At 45.3% G+C, this 21,809-nt stretch overlaps 1 protein-coding gene across 2 annotated transcripts in view; it reads right to left on the bottom strand.

Annotated features, from left to right (window-relative positions):
- SESN2 (sestrin 2) overlaps nt 1-10,820 on the bottom strand; it is a 45,072-nt gene extending 34,252 nt beyond the window's left edge. For both annotated transcript variants that reach the window (XM_015409203.1, XM_015409204.1), the window contains exon 1: nt 10,499-10,820. In XM_015409203.1, the coding sequence (XP_015264689.1) occupies nt 10,499-10,588 (90 nt within the window). In that variant the 5' untranslated portion in view covers nt 10,589-10,820. The remainder of the gene's footprint in view (nt 1-10,498) is intronic.
- Between the last annotated feature and the right edge of the window lie 10,989 nt (nt 10,821-21,809).

Genomic DNA, 21,809 nt, shown 5'->3' with positions numbered 1-21,809 from the left:
GGTGGAACCAGACAGCTCTCCAAAAGTAACAATCTGTGCTGGCAGAGATTAATCACTCTCCTCCTAATATCTGATTACTGTAAAAGTTTTCCATCTTCACAATAGCAGAATCAACTCTCATGCCCTCTGGGTAACACAGCATCCACTTGGCATACAGGAGGTCCAAGGTTCAATCCCCGGTATCTCCAGCTAAAAAGGCTCAGGCAATAGGGGTTATGAAAGACCTCTGCTGCAGATCTTGGACAGCCACTGCCAGTCAGAGTAGACAAGACTGACCTTGATGGATCAATGGTCTGATTCAGTATAAGGCAGCTTCATTTGTGCCTTGCCGTAACTCCAAGAGTTCTAGCGTGGCTTGCCTGGGGTCTCTCTCTCCATTTTATCTTCACAACAACCCTCTAAAAAGAGTTACAAGATGAGACTGACTGGGCCACCTTACAAGCTCTACAGCCGAGCAGAACCTTGAACCCAACACTCCCCACCCCTAAGCCAACCGCTTCACTCAGTGGTCCCCAACATTAAGCCTGAGGACACCTTTGGAATTCTGGCACAGTGTGGTAGGCAAAGACACAAATGGTTGAGCCAGCGAAAAAATTGCTGCCACAGCTTACTTTCAATTACACAGCAGAAGATCCTTCTGCTGTGGTGGCAGCTGCTGCCAAAGCAACATTTTTAAAAATCTGCACAGCCAATCAAAACCCTTGCTGGGCAAGAGCTCCACCTGGCTCCTTCCGCTTCCTAAAAACACTTGGTGGGTGCCACTGAGCCTGCGGGCACCACATTGGGGGACCCTGGTGTAACCACTACACCACAGTGGCTTTCAAATGTCTCTGCCTTTCTGTTACAGACAATGCCAATCAAATCCCAGAGTCTGTTTCTTCAAAGCCTCCCCCAAAGGCTTTATAACATCTAAAAATAATAAGGTGGAAACAGAGGTGTCAATTAAATGAGCAGTTTCAAGCCTGGGACCTGTTTTGTTCAACATCTTTATAAAAGATTTGGATGAAGGACTAGAGGGAATGCTTATTAAATTTACAGATAATACTAAATTGGGAGGGGTTGCAAATACAGTAGAAGACAGAGTCAGGATACAGGATGATCTTGACAGGCTGGAAACCTGGGCTAAAACAAATAAAATGAATTTCAATGGGGATAAATGTAAAGTTCTGCATTTAGGTAGGAAAAATCAAACACATAATCATAGGACAGGGGAGACTTGACTTGGCAGTAGTTTATGGGAAAAGGATCTAGGGGTCTTAGTAGATCATACACTGAACATGCGTCAGCAGTATGATGCGACAGCGAAAAAGGCAAATGCCATTTTGGGCTGTATCAACAGAAGTATAATGTCCAGATCACCTGAAGTGATGGCATCGCTTTACTCTGCTCTGGTTAGACTTCACCTAGAGTATTGTGTTCAGTTTTGGGCACCACAATTCAAGAAGGGTATAGACAAGCTGGAACGTGTCCAGAGGAGGGCAACAAAGATGGTGAGGGGTCTAGAGACCAAGTCCTATGAGGAAAGGTTGAAGGAACTGGGTATGTTTAGCCTGGAGACGAGATGACTGAGAGGTGATATGATAACCATCTTCAAGAACAGCTGTACAGAGTTGTTTTCTGTTGCCCTAGAAGGTCAGACCCGAATCAACAGGTTGAAATGAAATCAGAAGAGTTTTCGGCTAAACATTAGGAAGAACTTCCTGACAGAGCGCTTCCTTAGTGGAACAGGCTTCCTTGGGAGGTGGTGGGTTTTCCATCTTTGGAGGTTTTTGAACAGAGGCCAGACAGCCATCTGACAGCAAATGCCGATTCTGTGAACTTAGGTAAATCATGAGAGAGAGGGCAGGAAGGGTTGCATCAGTGCTTAGTTCTTGTGGCCCTTTCTTACATGCCCAGGGATTGCCACTTTGGGGTCAGGAAGCAGTTTTCTCCAGGCCAGTTTGGCTGGAGATCCTGGAGGCTTTTTGTCATCTTCTGGGCATGGAACAGGTGTCACTGGGTGTGTGTGATGGGAGGTATTTGTGAATTTGCTGCATTGTGCAGGGGGTTGGACTAGATGACTCTGGAGTTCCCTTCCAGCTCTATGATTCTAAGCCTGGTTACAATAATGCCCCACTTAACAGGGCATTTCATCCCTGCCACCAAATAACTTCATTAATTTTAATGCCATTCTTAATTCTGCTGCTCATCTCCTGCCCATCACTCTTATTATCTCACCCTGCTCCTGTTTAGTGCTCTTCTCCATCTAACCCATTTCTCCACCAATTCTGCTTATTACAGAATTCCTTACTTGTTTACCTCCCTATGTTTGGACCATACCTCCTACACCTTTATCTACTTTTAAAGATGCAAACTGAGCTTGTTTCAATCCTTGCCTTTATTCTTATTCCCTTGATGTGATCATCTCCCCCCAACACCCCGAAAATGGGACAGTTTAGCCCTGACCGCTACTGGTTTCAGATGACACTTTTCTTTGGCTTTACAGGCACTGAAATTGCAAATTTTACCTTCACTTATTTTGGTTCAGCACAAATACACTTCTCGGCACTTGATGAGAACTACAGAAATTTACTGAGTAAGCAGGAGTTAATCTAAGTCATTTTATGCAAAACAATTTTTTAAAAATATTACTGATGTATACAGCAGCTCACACAGCAATGGGACATATATTTTGAGTTGCAAATCACTCAGTTGCAAGTTACAACCCTGTAGCTAAGAAAGGATGAAGCAAGGGCCCTGTTCTTTAACAAGACACAGCCAGCCTTGCAGAAACTAAACAGGATTAGGTCTGTTCAGTACCTGCAAGGAAATCTGATGGTGAACTTCAGTTCCTAGGAAGGGTAGAAAATAGATGCACTTAATGATAAAAAATCATCACCTTCCCCCCCACTCTAGAAAATAAAACATACACATACCTCTGAATGTCAAATAACTTTTTGGGAAGGTCAGCTGTTCATCATCTGCTAGATTTATTTCCAGTTAATCTAATTTGTGTTTACATTTCCCTTGTTATTTTCTTTACTTGGATACCAAACATACAAGGATTGCTTTTTCTAATTATTTTGACTTAAGACAGTTTCTCTCCTCAGATTCTTAATATGATTTTGAAGGTTGGGGGGGGATGGTAAATTGCAGTATTTCTGAAGAAAAGGATAGGGAAAAAGTCACTGGGCTTTTAAACTCCAAACTATTCCAAATACGTCTGATCATGTAGGAATTAAAACAGGGACTGCGAGTTTGAAATATTTCAGAAAAATTGACACACACGTCATGATTTAAGGTTAAGAGAGAGAGATTTATTTAGAATACTTCTATGCCGCCTCTTCAGAGTCCTGCTCGTGGCAGCTTACAATTCAAAAATGCAGTATTAAGCCTAGGATCTCAAACTAGGATCTCAAAGACCCAGGTTTGAATCCCAATTTTTTATGTCTAAGGGAGAACTTGAACACAAGTCTCCCAAGTTCATAGCCCCCCACACTAGTTCAGTTCAGACACTTTCATTTTAAATAAACCTAAATTCAACTAACTCTGATTCCTCCCCCCCCCCCCGCCCGAAACTGCATGGTAAGTCACCCCGGGGATGGTAGTTAAGTTTATGAACTGGTATTGTGGGCAATAATTAAGGCTTATTAAACTAATTAACCACAACAACATCCTCCTCTGGCTATAACATCTACAAATGAAGAAGGCTATTGTTTGTCTAAGCCAACAGGGCAAGCAGCCCATGAGCTGATCTGACACCTAAGCTCTCAGATTTTTAGCATGGGAAACCCTCTCGATGTCCTGTCAAAAGAACTGGTATCAGGGACCTGAGTTACTGAACAAGCTCCAATGTGCTGACTTGGAAGAGTGACGCTGCATCAAGCTGCTCATGCTTAGTCAGGAACTGGCAAACGCAGACTTGATAAGCGAGTCAGGAAAGGTTAAGCAAATTACATGCCCACACAACAGCAAAACAAGCCTGTCTTCAAAACAAACTGAAGAGGCCAAAGAGGCTTCCATACCTGTTGCCAGCAAAGCCAAGCCTGCCCTCCATCTACCAGGAACCCCCCTCAATCTACCAGGAAGTTGTGTTCAGCTTCATGAGCCAACTATGATTTGTTCCTGGTGAGGACCCCAGGGAATCCTCCAGTCCATGTGTTCCTTCAACCCCCTCACAAGCTTTCAAAGGGGATTAGATAGATTCATGGAGGATAAGTCTATCAATGGCTACTAGCCATGGTGACTGAGGGGAACCTCCACATTCAGAGGCACTAAGCCTCAGAATCCCAGAGCCAGGAGGCAACATCAGGGGAAGGCCTCAGCCTCTGTGCCCTGTTCTTGGCCATCCAGAAGAACTGGCTGGCTACTATGTGAGACTAGATTGATTATTGATCTGATCCAGTAGGGCTCTTCTTATATCCTTAAACTGCAGTTTGTTGGGACAGCCAAACCGGAGGTTAGTTTTTGCCTACAAATCAAGATTCAGCTGCTTTAGAAACCTGATTCGTAAGTGACAGAACAAGTCCCAGGTTGACATTTTGCTTGATTTGGATGCCACAACAAAATGTGGTTTGTTTCCATTCACTATTTTTGGTTTCAGATGTGTTAACTACATGAAGAACTGGCTTTACCATGTCCATTTTAAAAAAAAGAGTTTCTCCCCATCTCTATACTGTTTACAAGTTTCAGAACTTCGTGGCATATATTGTTCTCTCATGGAGGTTCATCTGTGGATCCTGAAAATCCCAAGAGATGCTGAAGTCCACTTTGAAACTCTGAAGGGCTCCAGTGCAGATTTCTCTCCTCCACTTTGCTGCCACCTCCCAAATGCTCAGTTAGGTTTCTTCCAAAACATTCTGCCCAATGGAGACGGAAAACAACTTACATTATTGTAACTTACATTGTTGTCACCTCCTCCATCTAATCTTCAAACAACCCTGTGAGGTAGGTTAGGCAGAACATTCATGACTGGCCCAAGGTCACCCAGTGAGCCCACTGGGTGGGCAGAGTGGGGATATGAACCTGGGTCACCCAGATCCTAGCCCAACACTCTGACCACTACATAACACTGATTCTCTTTAGATGGCATTGCTTGTTCAATAGTTGCTTAAAGAGCACAAGTGCATTTTTCCCGGTGCAAGCCAGCACACTGCCCAGCTGAACTAATGCATCTGACTCCCAAGTAGCATGCAGAGAACTAGAGGAATAATACTTATGTACTTTTTGTTACACGGATCACAGGAAGATCTACAAAAAGGGTTTGAATGGAACTCTCTAAAGTGCTATATAAATGCAGCACAATATCAGTGGAGTTGTAACAGGAAGGAGGAGTTGGGTGTTGTGCTATAACTATGATCTGCAACTGGATTTTCCTGTGTGGACAAGCCAGTCCAGTAGCAAAGGATTGCTACAGCACACAGATAGTGTGATACTCAGCAATGCATGGATGTCCGGAACACCTAGGGTTCAGATCTGGACACATTGCTAAATATACCCCAATCTCTCATAGCTGCTTAACTAGTAACAAACACATCACATCACTAACAAAGCATGTGTCCAGTATACTCCATCCCGTGTGAAGCAAACAGACATTTTATCTCAAGGAATGAGCATACATTGCAAGCACAAATGTGGGTCTCTCTGCAGAATGTTATGCCATGAAAAATGGATATGCGCTGTACGCAGAACAGGGTACGTGCAGCTCCCAGCGATAACATACTTGCTAACAGCTTCTTCCCTGGTTACCTGCAATATGCACCAATTACATGCAGGCAACAAAGCAGATCAGTTCTTCTCTCTCCCACATTCCGGCTGTTTATGTGTCTGAGAGCCAGTTTGGTGTAGTGGTTAAGTGTGCGGACTCTAATCTGGGAGAACCGGGTTTGAGTCCCCACTACTCCACTTGCACCTGCTGATGTGACCTTGGGTCAGTCACAAGCTCTGGCACAGCTGTCCTTGAAAAAGAGCAGTTTGTGTCAGAGTTCTCTCAGCCCCACCCACCTCACAGGGTGTCTGTTGTGAGGAGGGGAAGGGAAAGGAAAGGAGTTTGTAAGCCGCTCTGAGACTCCAAGTGAAGGGCGGGGTATAAATCCAATCTCTTCTCTTCTCTTCTTCTTCTTCTGAAAAATGTTTTTTTGGGGGGAGGTTTGCTAGGGGAAAAAACCCCTGAACTCTGAGCCAATAACTCCGGTGTCTTTTATTTGCAAGATCACACCAGTTCTCGAACTGCAACATTATTATGCTGAACAATTGGAGTGTATAAGGAACTCTGTGGCTCAAGTCAGGAAAGCAAAGCAAAATAATGTCACATCAACAAATCAGTTTGGAAACGGCAGGAGGAGCAGACAGCTGTGCACCCCTATTCAGTTAAGGTTTGCATTCAGGGTTCAAACACAGACCCAGCTGGGCAGGGACATCAAAGGCGTCTTGTGGGATATCAAAGGCCTCCTGTGGGACATCACACCTCTTGGCATGTGCCATGCTCCCACACAGGCCTGCTAATCCCATACAGAAAGCAGGGTGCCTTTCTTGTTTCGGAACTACCTTGAGAGCAAAGAACTGACATTATACCCTGAGATATTTGAAAGAAACAGCAGCTAAACAGGTGAAGAGTTCTCAATTTTATCAAAATGCCCCTCCCCCCATTTCCCTAGGACTGTAATGAGAGGCAGTTAATTCTGCCTAGTTGACACAGGATCTTGGGTAATTTAATAACATTTATATGGAACTTTCAAAACTCAAAAGTGCTTCACTCGCAAGCTGTTTTGTCATCCTTTACAACAGCCCTGCAAAGTAGGACAGCACCTACTCCCCCTACTGCAGGTGAGGCATGAAAAGACAGTAATTTGACTAAGGCCATCTAATCAGATTGTGCAGGAGGCAAAACGCCAAGCGCAGACTTGGCCTGATCACAGCCCCTACCAGCCAGTGTAGTGTAGCGCTTAGACTGCCAGACTAGGATCTGGGAAACCCAGGTTCGAATCCTTACTCTGCCATGGAAACTCACTGGGTAACCTTGGGCCAGTCAGTCTCAGCCTATCTTGCCTCACAGGGTGGTTGTTGTAAGAATAAAATGGAGAAGACTTATGTTGTACACTGCTTTGGATATCCACTGCGGCATAACTTTCTAATAAAAATTCTCTTAGCTGCTATATAGCACAGCCTCACACACTTTGATTGCAAAACCAGGCGGGGATAAGGATCATTTCACTGCAGAAGAATTAACAGGCATGGTTTTTAATTTACCAACTCCTCTGCTGCCCTTGTTTTACCAGATTCTTTCTTTGTATGTTCCCCCATCAAGTCTCTTCTAATACAGTCTGTATAAATATAAAATTATGGAAAAACACTAAGTTTGATCCTTTTGCCGCTACTCTAACATTTGCCCCCTGCCATCCTTGCTCTCAAAAACCACCCCCACCCCCTAATTTAAGAGAAGCAGGAATAGATTGCCTTTTGTTCTGCAAACCTTAGTTTCCAGCTGCCTTATTAACCTCCAGGCTGGGCTGTTGCAACACACTTCATTAGTAATTATCACTGAACGCTGGAAACTTCAATTGGTTCAGAATGCAGCCTTCAATTTAACAAGCTGGTGTGAAGTATTCCAGTGCTTTCAGCACACTCCAACGTGTTTCAGAATGCAATTCAAACTATTGGCATGACTTTTTGTTTTTTGTTTTTTACAGTTCAGTTCAGATACAGGCTACTTCCGGGCAATGTTCCTTCTAAGTGGAAGAGTCTTGTGAGCAGAAATTCTACTTTGTGAACTAATGGCATTAAAGTTGTGAGCGAGCGATTTGGCTACTGCATAAATTAGTTTGCTCTGAAGCCATCCTTCCTTCCTGAGCTAAAACAAAAATGTGTGAGCTGGAGGCTAAAAAACTGTCAGCTAGCTCACACTAACTCAGCTTAGAGGGAACACTCCTTCCGGGGCCTATAACTTCACCATTACCTTCCCTGTGTATTTGTATCAACATAAGTTGTCTTGCACTCTGGCTGAAGGGCAGGGCCTCTTCAGTGGTGGTACCCATGTGATAAACTCTTCCTCCAGAGTACTAAGACCAGCTGGAGTCTTACCTTTTAAAAAAGTCATTTACAAAAAGAAGATCAACTCAAAAAACCGAAACAAAGGAATTTTGGGACCTTGTTTGAATGCTTTTACTGATCAACTGAAGGAGATCTACGGTATATTTTTACTGCTCTTTTTAAATCTTGATTGCACCTTTAGGGGCTATGCCGGAACAAATTTCAAAGCTCTGGCTTAGCGTGTTTGCTTCCCACCTTGAAGGTTCTTCGGAACCATCTTGGGTGGAGACACAAGTTGGCCAAATAAAAAAGTATGTCTTTGGTGGGAAAAAGCAACTTTACACATGAAGTGTAAGCAGGGGGTCTGTTCTCATCTGTACTAAGGAGGTGGCACAAGGAAAGAGGGCACAGAGGCAAGGGCGTTCAAGGCTTGCTTGGATTGAGAGTTGCACAATCAGGGGAAGGCTCTGTCAAAAGCCTGGGTTGATAATCCACCCTTTGTTCGGTTCCATCTTCAGCAGAGTAAACCTGCAGGCAAATGCTATTGGGATCCTTCAAGCACTTGCTCCACCCACTCAAAGCTGAAGCTGAGGGGTGGGGAGTCACGGGGGAGGGAGGGAAATGTGGAAATGCCAGCACACTCCTCCCCTCGTAAACTGTCAAGGGCCAAAGCAGTTGTTTTGACTCAGTGGCTCTCAAGATGCTGGAGCTCACTTGATTGTCACCAGGCTCTTTGGGGAGCTTCTGTCCTCCTGGCTAATTTGCAGTCCCTTATGTTCTTGCATCCCTGGGCAGTGCACCAGAGGATACAGGGATCATGTCTTTGAAGCTTCTCTAACTGGCAAACCAAACAGGTGACATCTCAGTCCCTTTACTATTACAGTAAGAGCTGCCCTAAAAAGTAAGGCTTTATTACAGGGAGGGGGGATCTATGGACAGTTGGGGTCAAGAAAATGGAAGCCAAAACAGAGCAAACCCCAAGAAGTACCCTCCAAAGAAGAACTCTGCACACCTGTTATTTATGTATTTATACCTCTCTTTTCTCCCCAATGGGGGCCCAATGCAACACTCATCTCTTCTGTGCTGTTCTCAACAACCCCGCAAGGTAGGTTAGGCTGAGAGACAGTGCATATGACTGGCCCCCAAGATCATGCAGCAAGTTGAAACACTGGATTAATCCCTTTGGGAAAAAAATCACTCTTGCCCTGAAGGTTTTAAATTCACAAATCAAGGTGGGTAGTCGTGTTAGTCTATCTGTAGCAGCAGAAAAGAGTCCAGTAGCACCATAACAAAATTTCTGGGAGGGTGCTCTTTTCTACATGTACAGGATTTATTCATCTGGGTCAGCCTCCCCTAACCCGCTAGCATGGTTTGAAAGGAGGAAACCAACCCCAAAAAAGGATGAAGGAAAGAGTGCATTTAAAGGGGTATCCCACTTTAATGATGCAATCCCATACAAAATTGCCTGGGATTAAGCCAATTTATTATGGTGGGGTTTACTTCCAAATCGAGCAAAGCATTCCAGTGCATGCAAACTCTAAGTAGACCTAACCAAAGCTCTTAGCATTTTCATCGCTAGTTGAGCGAGACAAAAACTTTCAGGAACAAGCCCTACAGGTAATGGTCCGTAGTAAAGTGTCAAAGAAAGCGAGTCCTGGGAGATTTGGGTTCATACCCCCACACCCAGTTATGACATCCACTGGGCTATACTCAGAATGGACGGTTCTGACGCACCTCACAGGGTCGTTGGATATAAAGCAGAACGAAAGCCATGCCCAAAGACGTTGAAGAAAGAAGAACAGATCTACAGTTCAAACTGTCCCCACAGTAGGGGGAAAGGGTCCGCAGTGCGGGACAAGCCTGTACTTGCCCGAGTCCTGAAACCGAGTCCTTTAGGTCCCGATTAAACGAACGGCGGACGGAGCTTAAGCGAGGCTTGCTTGGGCCCACGCCGCTGTTTCCTAACCTACACCAAACGGAGCCAAGGTTGAAGCGGCAGCTAGTCTTCATAAACACGCATCCTTGGAACTCCACGCCACTGCGGGATCAGCGGGACTTGTTCCGACATAGCAACCTAACCATGTTTATTGGGGAAGTGATACCTCCTTGCTACTCTGGTAAGGGGCGAGGCGAGGCAGACCTTTCACTGGTACGCCGGCCATGGGCCATTCCATCTGGGGACATCTGTCACGTCAGGTCGCGCAAAACGACCACACGTCTCGTCTCTATTACAACAGCCCCCGCCCGACCCCCTCTCCCATTCTTAACTCTCTGCGGCTGATGCAACTACATTCTAACATATCCCTGTCGGAAAAGGACCCCAACTACGGTATGCAGCAGCAACTGGAGCGTTCTTAGCCCCCCCCCCCCCGCAAAGCCCAGGAAAAAACAAAACTAAACTAAAAACACAAGTGCATCTGAAAGGACAGCAGAGGATCCCAGACCCAAACCAAATCACTTTTTAAAAAAGATCCTAGAATTTCTGCTTTACCTTTTTACCACTCAAAGCTCCGCAGTTTTCACAGGGCAAATAGGCTTCGACTCTGGAGCAGCCGCAGCTCTCGGGGTCCGCCACGATCATAGCGCCGTTTTAGTGGGAGGGGAGGGCTGATCAGAAACTAGACTATTACTAATAGCGAGTTCCAAAACTTGGGAGAGCTTGCCTTATAAAAATAATAATAATTCTTGGGAAGAATATAACAAGCTCGGGATTGCATAAGGCAGGAAAAAGACGCCGGTAGTCGTATCAATATCAAAGGAGATCGGAGGATTGGATCGCCGAACGTTCGGAAGTCGCGGAGTTCTAAAGTGTCCAGGCGCATCAGGGTTCTAGAGGGCTCGAGCGGACGCCACTCTCAACCTCCTCTAAGCAAAGAAAAATAGCTTGATGCTTTCTAACAGCAGCTCATTTCATACTGATGCGTTTCGGAGGAGGAGCCAACTCCGACCGCACAGCCAATCGCGTCGCAGAGGGCGGAGCTGTCCTCGCACTCGACTTTCCCACCCTCCCGTCGTCTGCACCAATAGACAAAAGAAAAGCACGCTTAGGCTCACGGGAAAGGTAGTTTTCCGCTTCTATTTCTCAATACGTGAGGGGGGTGGGGAGCGACAAAAAATTGGGGGTTATTTTGGTTTTACAAAGAGAACGGGCGGGGGAAGGTCCCCAGACAAATTGAAAAGCAACCGATCTTTGCAACCGCGCGGAGGAAATCGATCGATCTAGCGCCACAAGGTGCACGTCTTCGGGAAAACCTGACTTTCAATCCGCGGGATAGAAATCTGATATGCGTTTTCGTAATGTGCTTCTTTTTCTAAGCGGGCTTGGAGACAGCAAGTGGAAAACACGTCCGTGTTTGTGCAACTAAATTTGCCATCCTATGCAAATTTGCCTTGGGTTAACCCCCCACTGGCTACAGTAGGGCTTGCAAGTAAACACTGCGTCAGATTGTGTCTTGCAGAGAACACTATCAACAACGATTTCATCTTTCTCGGCAAACATTTATAACCTGTCTCTGCACCTCTGCCTGGCTTCTGCTCTTCTGGCATTCATGTACCCGGGCAAAGCGTTTTTATTTGCCCGGAGTTTTAATTCGGTCCTTTTCTACCTTTTAATTGACAGTTTAAACATGTTAACTATGGGTATAGCCTGTATGATTTTATATTTTCCGCCTGCCAAGTGAGTCTGGTGCTTTTTTTCCTGTTGCTGCTGAGTTGGATTGTCTCCAGGCTTGAAATAGGTTTTTTAATGTTGGTTATTTGTTTTATTGTAATTGTTCTTCATTGGCAGACTGAGTTGAGCTGACACAAGGCATCACTGTTGCATGTCTACAAGCTCTATGTATTTTAGGGCTGCAATCCTAAAAACAGGTCCCTGGGAGTAAACCCCACTGAATATCATGGGGTTTACATATCAGTAGACCAGATTAAGGTTGCTCCCTTAATCTGTTCCATTCTGCCTGCTGAGGAAACCTGTGAAATTCAGAAACTTGCATATATTTACAGCAACCTTTAGTTTATCCCAATAAAATATAAAAATACTATTAATTTTAGCTGTCTCTTGTTTTTAGGGTATGCCCTGAGTCAGACAACCCAGGCTACCCAGATCTTGGAAGCTAAGCAGGGTCAGCCCTAGTTTGCATTTGGATGGGGGACCACCAATGAAGTCCAGGGTCGCTACGCAGAGGCAGGCAATGGCAAACTTACCTCTGAACGTCTCTTGCCTTGAAAACTCTACCAGGTTCCCATAAATCAGCTGCAACTTGATTGTTTGTGTGTGTATGTGTGTGTGTGTTTGTATATATGTTTTCAAGGGGGGAGGAGGGAAGGAACGGCTTACTGCACTTAGAGCCTACGCCCTTGTATTTTACTCAGAAGTAAGGCCAGTTAAATTCAACAGGGCTTGTTCATGGCCGACTGCACCCTTGATGGTAAATAAGTCCTCCTCGAATCAACAGGGCTTCTGAGAAAAGTAAAGACAGGACTTCTGAAAAAAGTAAAGATTTTGCTTGCAAAAGGAAACAATGTTCTGATTGAAACACTGGAAACTGGGTATAGTGTCTCTAGGATGGTGTGCACCAAGTTCAAATTCCGGTCAGGCAGGATTAAAGCAGCATATACAGTTATTTTAGAGGAAAACAGTTAAGGTGAAATGAAAGCATGCACCCAGCTCTAAACTCTGTTTAAAACAAAGCAGTGCTGCAGCATGAGCCTAAACACGTCTGCTCGGATATAAATACCATTGTGTTCAAAGGAGCTTTTCCACCAGTACTCATGCATAGGACTGCTGCCGTTATGATGCAATGCTATGCAGAGTTGCTTCAGCTGTTGATTTCAATGGGTTTAGACTGGAGTAATTCTGTACAGGATTGCCATTGGAGGAAGGAACAGCAGTACCTCTGCACACAATTTGTCTTTTGGCGGGTTGGAGGAATGCAGGCTTTTCTCATGCAGAGCTTATGCAGGCTGACTGCATACGCCCAGGCTAGCTTGATCTCAGCAGGTCTTGGAAGCTAAGGAGGGTCAGCCCTGGTTAGTACTCGGATGGGAGACCACCAAAGAAGTCCAGGGTTATTATGCAAAGGCAGGGAATAGCAAACCACCTTTGCTCATCTCTTCCCTTCAAAACCCTACCAGGTTGCCATAAATTAGTTATGACTTGATGGTAAAACAAACAAGAAGTTGGCATTCAGAACAACAACTACATATATGTATACAGACATATTTAAAAACTCCACAATCTTACTCCTGTAATATAATCAGCCTATATTTGAGTCACAAGCAGCCCAATACAACACCTTTACTGAGAACAGGGTTTACTCCCTAGTAAACGGGATTGCTCCCTAAAAGCCTAAACCAGCCTGAAAATGAGTCACCCACAATTCTTCATCCATTGAGAGAGTAATCCTAAACAGCTCGACTTGGAATCCTACTTAAATCTATTCAACAGGGCTTACTCCAAGGAAAGTGTTTTGAGGATTTTACTGTTAGTCCAGACACACACACACAATACAAATTAAAGGATGTGGTTGTAAGGTTATGATCTAAGTAAGTAAATAAATTGCCTGATTAACAAACCAGCTAAATCTGAGCATAGACTGGATCGGTCTAAAGTCTTAAATTGGGCATTCCCACTTGTGTGCAGATTTACTCGTAGCTGGATGGGAGTGATTTCAGATAAAGGATACAGCCCTTGGCAACCTTTCATTTCAAAGCAAGGTCCCACTGAATGCAGTGGGATTGGCTCCTCAAGTAAAGGCACAGTGCATGGATCAGGGTGGAAGGATTCCAGCTCAACTGGAACAGCTAGTTAAGGCTGTAAATCGTGGCCTTAAACATCAAGAGGCTGATTGTCTTCCCACATTTTGCATAGATATACCTGAGCCAGGAACAACAGGGTTTTTTGGTAACAAACATGGTATCTGGCTGTTTTATTTAGCCTCCAAGGTGAGTTAAGAAAACAAACCGATTGAGCTTCCTCTTGGGACGTGCAGAACAACAGCTGTGCAAGACGCAGAAAAAAAATGGAAGAAGAGATGGGACAAATGTAGGTGCGAGGGCAAAGATTAGTGCTGTTCAAACAATGTTTGTTCCTCTGCAGACTCCGAGCACTGGTCCAGAATCGTAAATTGGCTCTCAAAATTAAGACGCTGCTGAAGAAGCACTTCTGAAATCACAACACTGAAAAACTCCAAATCATCCTGATACCTTCACTGCCCTGTGTGGTGAGCAACCCTCCCCCCCAATATAATAACCTTGCACCACCTTAAAAATAGATTGCAGCAGCAGGTTTTGTGGCGTCTATCAGATGCATGGCAGAAAGATAGATACACATGTGTATAAAGAAAAGCCTTGATCTGGTTACCTCAGGCAAGCCTGATCTTGTCAGATCTTGGAAGCTAAGCAGGGTTGGCCCTGGTCAGTATTTGGAAGGGAGACCACCATGGAACACCAGGGTTGTGACATGGAGGCAGGCCATAGCAAACCACCTGTGAATGTCTCCTGACTTGGAAACTCCATGGGGTCGCTATAAGTCAGCTGTGACGATGGCAAGAAGAAAAAGAGAAAAACAATTCTGAACAGAGGGGACGAAGGCCACTGAAACACACTGAAAGGGCAGATGGAAGTTCTGGGTAGTTTGGGTCAGTCTAAAGTGGGATCCAAAATCAAAACCCATGTGACACCATTTACTAAGACCAAAGCAAATGATAACCAAACAGTGTGCAAACTTTTGAGTTTGCCATAACTCTTCATCAGGCTGGATGTTTATAAAAAAGGTAGATGGCAGAGGAAGAGAAATATGTTTGGGGGGGGGGGAGTCTTAGTAATTCTGGGGCTGCTCAAGCCCCAGGCAGGGCAGGCGCAAGCAATGTCAGTGGTGGGAGCCTCCTCATTATCTTCTTCCTTCCTCTCTGGGGGGCAGGGGTCAGACCCTCCCCAGGGCAGAGCCCAGGGCAACTGCCCCTACAGCCCACTGGCTACCCTATGTCTTTTACCCCATGTAAAGTAAGAGAGGTGTGGACTCTCCTCAGTTCGCATGCTCAGGATGCCAGTTTGGATCAGGCTTGTGGAAAAGGGGCTTCCACCTTCCCTTTTGGGGCCATTTTCTTTTCCTGAAACAGTCCTGGGAGGGGTGGGTGCTCTTTGGCCCATCGGGTAAACCAATGTATTTCTGCATGTCTTTTAGGATGTGGAAGTGTCTAAAAAGATGGAAAAGTCATCCAGTACAGACACAGGAAGGACTAGCCCAGTGAACATAGCTTCTTTTTCAGTGGAGAGCGGCGTAGCTGCAATCCTCTCTTCCTATGGCCTGATGTATCCAGTCATTGCCCTCTTTGGAACAAGCCCATATTGACAACTCATAATTACCTCGTAAACAACTAATATATCTGAACATCTCCTTCCTCCTTTGTGGTTTGGAGCTGCTGAGTCACTAGCTAATAATAAAACATATGGGCTTCATTCCGTTGAATCCTTTAACAAAAGAGTAAAAGAAAAAGACTCCAGATATAGTTTTACCAGTGTCCAGATTGGGGGGTGTGTGTTATCATAGAACAGGTCATGGCATTTACATGTGTGGTTGCATAACTGACAAAATGATCAGTTGGTTTATAAATGACTTGGTCCCTATAGAGAGCCAGTTTGGTGTAGTGGGTAAGTGCGCAGACTCTAATCTGGGAGAACCGGGTTTGATTCCCCACTCCTCCACTTGCACCTGCTGGATGACCTTGGGCAAGCCATAGTTCTGATAGTTCTGTTCTTGAAAAAAAGAGCAGTTTCTGTCAGAGCTGCCCAGCCCCGCCTACCTCACAGGGTGTCTGTTGTGGGGAGGGGAAGGGAAAGGAATTTGTAAGCCGCTCTGAGACTCCCTTGGATAGTGAAGGGTGGGGTATAAATCCAATCTCTTCTTCTTCTAAAGTAAGAAAAAAATATTCTGCCTGTAGTGCTACAACATGGCTCATAGAGCCAGCATGGTGTAGTCGTTAAAAGTGTCGGACTAGGATCTTGGAGACCCAGGTTTGAAACCCCACTTGTGCCAGAGAAGCTTCCTGGGTGACTTTAGGCCAGTCACACACACTCAGCCTAACCTACCTCACAGGGTTATTGTGAGGATAAAACGGAGAAGAGGGGAACGATGTATGCTGCTTTGAGACCCCATCGGGGAGAAAGGCAGGCTATAAGGAAAGTAAATATAATAAATGAAAATAAAAGCTATGAAACCAGAAGAGCCCTTTAAAGGGCTGGAAACAGAGGGGGGAAATTCAAACACCCCTTAAGCCACAGCTTCTCTGAAGTTTCTCCCTTTGCTTTGGAGAAAAATTAGGTTTGTCTTTTCTCCTGACTGAAGGGAGCCAGATGAATTGCACACAAATCAGGTGAGAAGTCTGGGGGCTTTGCTGTGGGGCTTCCTGCTCTCTATGTGGAAGCAGGCTAGATCCATGAAAACTTATGCTGGAATCAAACGAGTAGTCTTTTTCAGGTGCCACAAGACTCCTGTTCATCTTCAGTCCTGAACAACGATTGCTTTCAACCATTCCATCTGTTTGTTGGATGCGGTCTACCTTGGCCGGATGAAAATATTTCACAGTTAACGGCCCCCAGTTTATGAAATGACCTTTTAGAGGAGGTCTGCAGTTCCCCACCTTGGCTATCACCGAGCAGATGATGCACGACAGCCCTTTTCAGGAGGGCTTTTGGTGATTAAAAGCAAGTATTCTGGTTTATTGATGGTCATAGCAGGGAATTGCGATAAGTCTTCTATGATTTATGGTTGGCTGCTGTTGTTGATTGATTTCTTAATTTATTTGATGGATGTTGTTGTATTTTAGAATTTATCACATAAGCCAGAAAGGGGCATTTAAAAAAAATCAGTTAAATAGCAAGTGTGTAGAACTGAGGCTGTGATCCAGAGCAATAGCAAATATGTGCAGCACTGTACAGCAAAAGCTCTTACCAGTGGACAAAATGATGTGGTTGGGTGTAGCTGTTAGGAGCATGGACTAATCTGGGAGAACCGGGTTTGATTCTTCACTCCTCCACATGCAGCTGCTGGTGTGACCTTGGGTCAGTCACAAGGTCTTTCAGAGCTGTTCTTTCACAAGCAGTTCTCTCAGCCCCACCTACCTCACAGGGTATCTGTTGTGGGAAGGGAAGGGAAAGGAGATTGTAAGCTGCTCTGAGACTCCTTTGGGTACTAGTGAAGTGCGGGGTATAAATCCAATCTCTTCTTCTCTTCTTCTTCTTCTTCAAACACAGTCAAGGTAGCCCTGGGCTTGTGTGACTCTTAACTGTCTCAGTGCAATCCCACTCCGCTTCGTTGGAATAACATGGATTGCTAATCGTGTTGGGCATATTTATATCAAATCCTATGGTTGTTTACCGTTTCATAGTATAACATTTGATTAATGTCTCTTGTTTAAATGTTGGTTTTTATATTAAAAATTAAAAAAAAAAAAAAAAAGCCCCAGATAGCAATCTCCTCTGATTTACAGTGTGGCATGAGGCAAAGTCCAGAAACCAAAAACAGTTGCACAAACATCCCAGGTCTTTTCTGCATTTCTTTGCCCAGCAACAGCCTCCTTTCTGCCTGAATCAATGAAGATGGCTTTTACACCTTGCCCATGAGCTGTTTGCTCGAGCAGCCAATGAATGGGCTGTTGTTAGAGAGGCGAGGAAGACAAGCGCCGTTGGCTGACTGGAGGCCGTTCCTAGCCAATCTGGTCAGGAGACACCACAAAGGAGGACTGAGGACGGACGCTTGCAGTCTAGCGTAAAACTGACTGGTCCCACCCCACTGCAAGCTCTCCCTACCAGGGATGGGGTTAAAAATACCCTCCCCATGTACTGCTCTCTGTTTTTAATCCTCCATCACCTCTGCACAACTCTGGTTCCACAAAGGTTCAAAGGAGTTCAGTCAGCCACAAAAAAAAAAATCCCAAATCCATGGAATATCCTTTTTACTAGGGCCAACCAAAATATTGTGAAAAACTCAGCAGAATTCTTGATCAAACCAGATTTTAACACCTGTGTGCTGATCTTCAATACACTTTTTTGCTGCCATCAAGTCACAGCCAATTTACGGTTTTCAAGGCAAGAGACATTGAGAGGTGGTTTACCCTTGCCTGCATTTGCGTAGCAACCCTGGACTTCCTTGGTGGTCTCCCTTCCAAGTACTAACTAGGGCTGACCCTGCTTAGGATGAAATTGGGCTAGCCTGGGCTAATCCAGGCTATGTGCCACCCCATACATTTCTATGGGACTTTATTTCTAAGCAATGCATCATGACACGGCTTCCTGCTCTTCCAAGGAAAGAGCAGCTCTGGCAGCAGTGGGTTTCGAAAGCCTTCCGGCATTTTCTTCCGGAAGGGTAGTCTCATTCTCTGCAAACACACAGACACAAAAACGAGTCTTGCAGCTGCCTAAACTAATTCTCTCATTAATTTAGCTATTACTGTTCTCTTCCAAAAGAACTTCAAAGGGGAAATCTAGTACAAAAGTGTTGAATTAGGATTAATGAAGTGATTCAGACCACTCTCTCCCCCAGGCTTGAACAAGGACTTGGGTTTCCTCACTCACAATATCTGCTAATAGCTTAACTTGAACCATCAGGGATGCCAGCCTCCAGGTAGGTCCTGGGGATCTCCTGAAATTACAACTCATCTCTAGGTTACAGGGACTAGTTCCCCTGGAGAAAAATGGTTGCTTTGGAGGGTGGGCTCTATGGCATTACACCTTGCTCAGGTCCCTTCCCTCCCCCAACCCTTCCCTCCCGGGGCTTCATCCCCCCAAAATCTCCAGGTAGTTCCCAACCCAGAGCTGGCAACCTTAAGTGCAGGCTTGGAGGAGCAAACGGAAGAAGAACCATGAGAGGAAAAGGGTTAAACAGCCTCTGTGCCCAGAAACCCTTCCTCCATCTTAAAATTGCAGAAAATTCTAATCAGGTTTGTTTTGATCAGGGTTCTTTTTCTTTTTTAAGTATGTAAAACAAGGTGAAAGAAAGGAATTTATATTGTAAAAATAACACCGCCAATCCCCTTGAGATTTCTGGGCCTGGGGATCGTGTGCTTCCCTTTGGCATCCTCTCTTGTTCAGTATTACAGAACTTGCTGCCACATTCATTTTGCAGAGCATCTCTGGGGCTTAGAGGTCCAACCAAACACCGGCAAGATACCACCTGTGCTTCTGAATCATGCCTTTCAGGAGACCCACTGCGACACAGCGGTTTTAGACTGTGACTTGAACAGGCCTGCATTCAAGTTCCGACTCTGCCTTGAAGCTTCCTGTGTGACCTCTCTCTCAGACTAACCTATCTCTCAGGGTTGGCATGAGGATAATGAGGAGGGCGTTATGTAAACTGCCTTGAGCTCCATGGAGACGGAGTAGGATAGAAATCAAATAAATATATGCACGAAAATGGGACGTTTTCAAAACCTATGCTGGATTTGGAGCAGGGGGGAGAGAATCTTAACACAAATAACCTTAATGCTAGCATTGAGCAAACCCTTCGGGTTCAGGAAAAAATATTTGCTATCGTGATATTATGGTGCCAGTACAAAGAAATGTAGGTTTGCACAGAGGCAGTCTGTGGTTTGATGAGGCTGCTGAACGGCTTTGATATTCAGACGCTCAGCCACAGCTTTAGAACGGAGACGGAGTGATTAATAAACAAACGTGGCGGTGTCGAAGCCTGGAAGAGGTTAACTAGAAACAAACACTTCTCATGTGCATTCATTTCTTATGTAGGAAGGAGCAGCTCCAGGTTTTCAGCATGCTAAATTCATTTGCAAAGATAACACCAAATGACACAAAGTTTGGGTCCAGGGGCACCTTTAAGACCAAGAAAGTTTTATTCAAGGTATAAGCTTCTGTGTGCATGCACACTTCTTCACGAAAGCTTACACTCTGATTAAAACTTTTGTTGGTCTTAAAGGTGCCACTGGACTCAAACTTTGTTCTGCTGCTTCAGTCCAACATGGCTACCCACTTGAATCTACCTAAAGGATACACTTAAGGGATCTCAGCTGATTCGGCCAAGATGGTTGGCCACTGACCTTTTGACTCACTGTGTGCTGGCTTACAGAATGAGCGGACAGGAACTGAAAAACATGTTCTACAAGGAAACAAACTGGGAATATGTTTAGCCTGGAGAAGATGGGTGAGAGGGAGACATATTCACACTTTTCAAACTTGTTGATATATTTATACCCTGCTGTTCTCTCCAATGGGCACCCAAAGCAACTCACATCATTCTCCTCTCCATTTTATCCTCACAGCGACCCTTTGAGGTAGGTTAGGCTCGATTCGGCCAAGGTCATCCAACAAGCTTCCATAGTACTAGGGTTGCCCACCCCCCGCGGGGGTTCCCCCACTTTTGGGGGCTCCAATCTGCCAGCAGCCAGCTGGCTGGCAGGGAAATCCCCACCCAGAAACAGGGACATCACTGGGCGACGTCCCAGATGCAATGGCATATCTTCTGGGTGATGTCATCACAGTGGGGGGTGACGCTCTAGTTTTGGGGGGAACTCTATGGTTTTGAAGAGAAAAAAACATAGAGTTCTGCCCAAAAATTAAAGCATCACCCTCAAAGTCCCCTACACGATGACGTCACTTCTGGGTGATGTCATTGCAGAACGTGCACCAGAAGAGCCTGGATTCCACTAGTGGCAGCCAGGCAGGACCTGGCAACCCTACATAGTACAGTCGGGATTTGAACTGTTGTCTCCCAGATCCTCTAACCACTACACCACACTGTATGAAGGAAGGCATAGAAGAAGGCAAGTTTCCACAGTGCAGTGAGCATTCAAACTGGTGTCTCTACATACTAATCTGACACTAACCACTACACCACACTGGATGAAGGAATGCCACCCATGGAAGAAGGCAAAGACTTGTTCTCTGCAGCTCCAGAGGGGAAGACTGCATCTGAGGAACTGACGTGGCAAAGCAGATTTCACTTGGAACATTGGGAGGAACTTCTTAATCATAAGAGCAGTTGGAAAATGGAATCAATTACATGGGGATCTTCAAGCAGGGGCTGGTCAGCCGCCTGTCAGGACTTCCTGCACTGAGCAGGGGGGCTGGACAAGATGGTCTAGAAGGCCCCTTCCTAACTCTTGGATTCCATGACTCCTTTCCAGAATCATCAAACCCACTTGAGTATCTAGAAATGAATCTCATCAGGGCATTGCCAAGCCCCTTTACTGAAGGATCAAGGGCATCCTTGAAGAATAAGTTGTACGGCCATATTGGTGGGGGAAAGTGCTGTCAAGTCTCATCTGATTTATGGTGACCCCATAGGATTTTCAAGGCAAGAGACATTCAGAAGTGGTTTGCCCTTGCCTGCCTCTGTGCAGCAACCGTGGCCTTCCTTGGTGGTCTCCCATCCAGGTATTAACCAGGGCGAACCCTGCTTAGCTTCTGAGATCAGGCTAGCCTGGGCCATCCAGGCCAGGACACAGCCATATTGGTCCATGCAAAACCCCAAAACAAGCATGAAATCTGTGCAATACCTTTTATTAGGGACCAACCAAAAGGACACAAAATACTGGGCAAACTTTTGAGCTCATCAGAACTCTCCAGGCTGGGTGTTACAGAATTTAAAAAGACGAGTGGTGGGAAAGTTGATCTTTCAGGCCATGATATTAAGGTCAGACCTCAGTTCCGGTGAGCTTGAAAGCTCAAACAATGTTTTTTGGCAGGTCCTAAGAAAAGGTATTACATGGATTTCGTTCTTGGAGAATGAGTGGGGGTGGAGAGGTGCATGCGAGAGAGCAGGCCACTAAGGGTCAAGTATGAAAACAGCCAGA

The sequence above is a fragment of the Gekko japonicus genome, unplaced genomic scaffold (assembly GCF_001447785.1).
Source record: "Gekko japonicus isolate JY-2015 unplaced genomic scaffold, Gekko_japonicus_V1.1 scaffold167, whole genome shotgun sequence".
In the NCBI taxonomy this organism is placed as follows: Eukaryota; Metazoa; Chordata; class Lepidosauria; order Squamata; family Gekkonidae; genus Gekko; species Gekko japonicus.
This window is presented reverse-complemented; position numbering and strand designations above follow the sequence as displayed.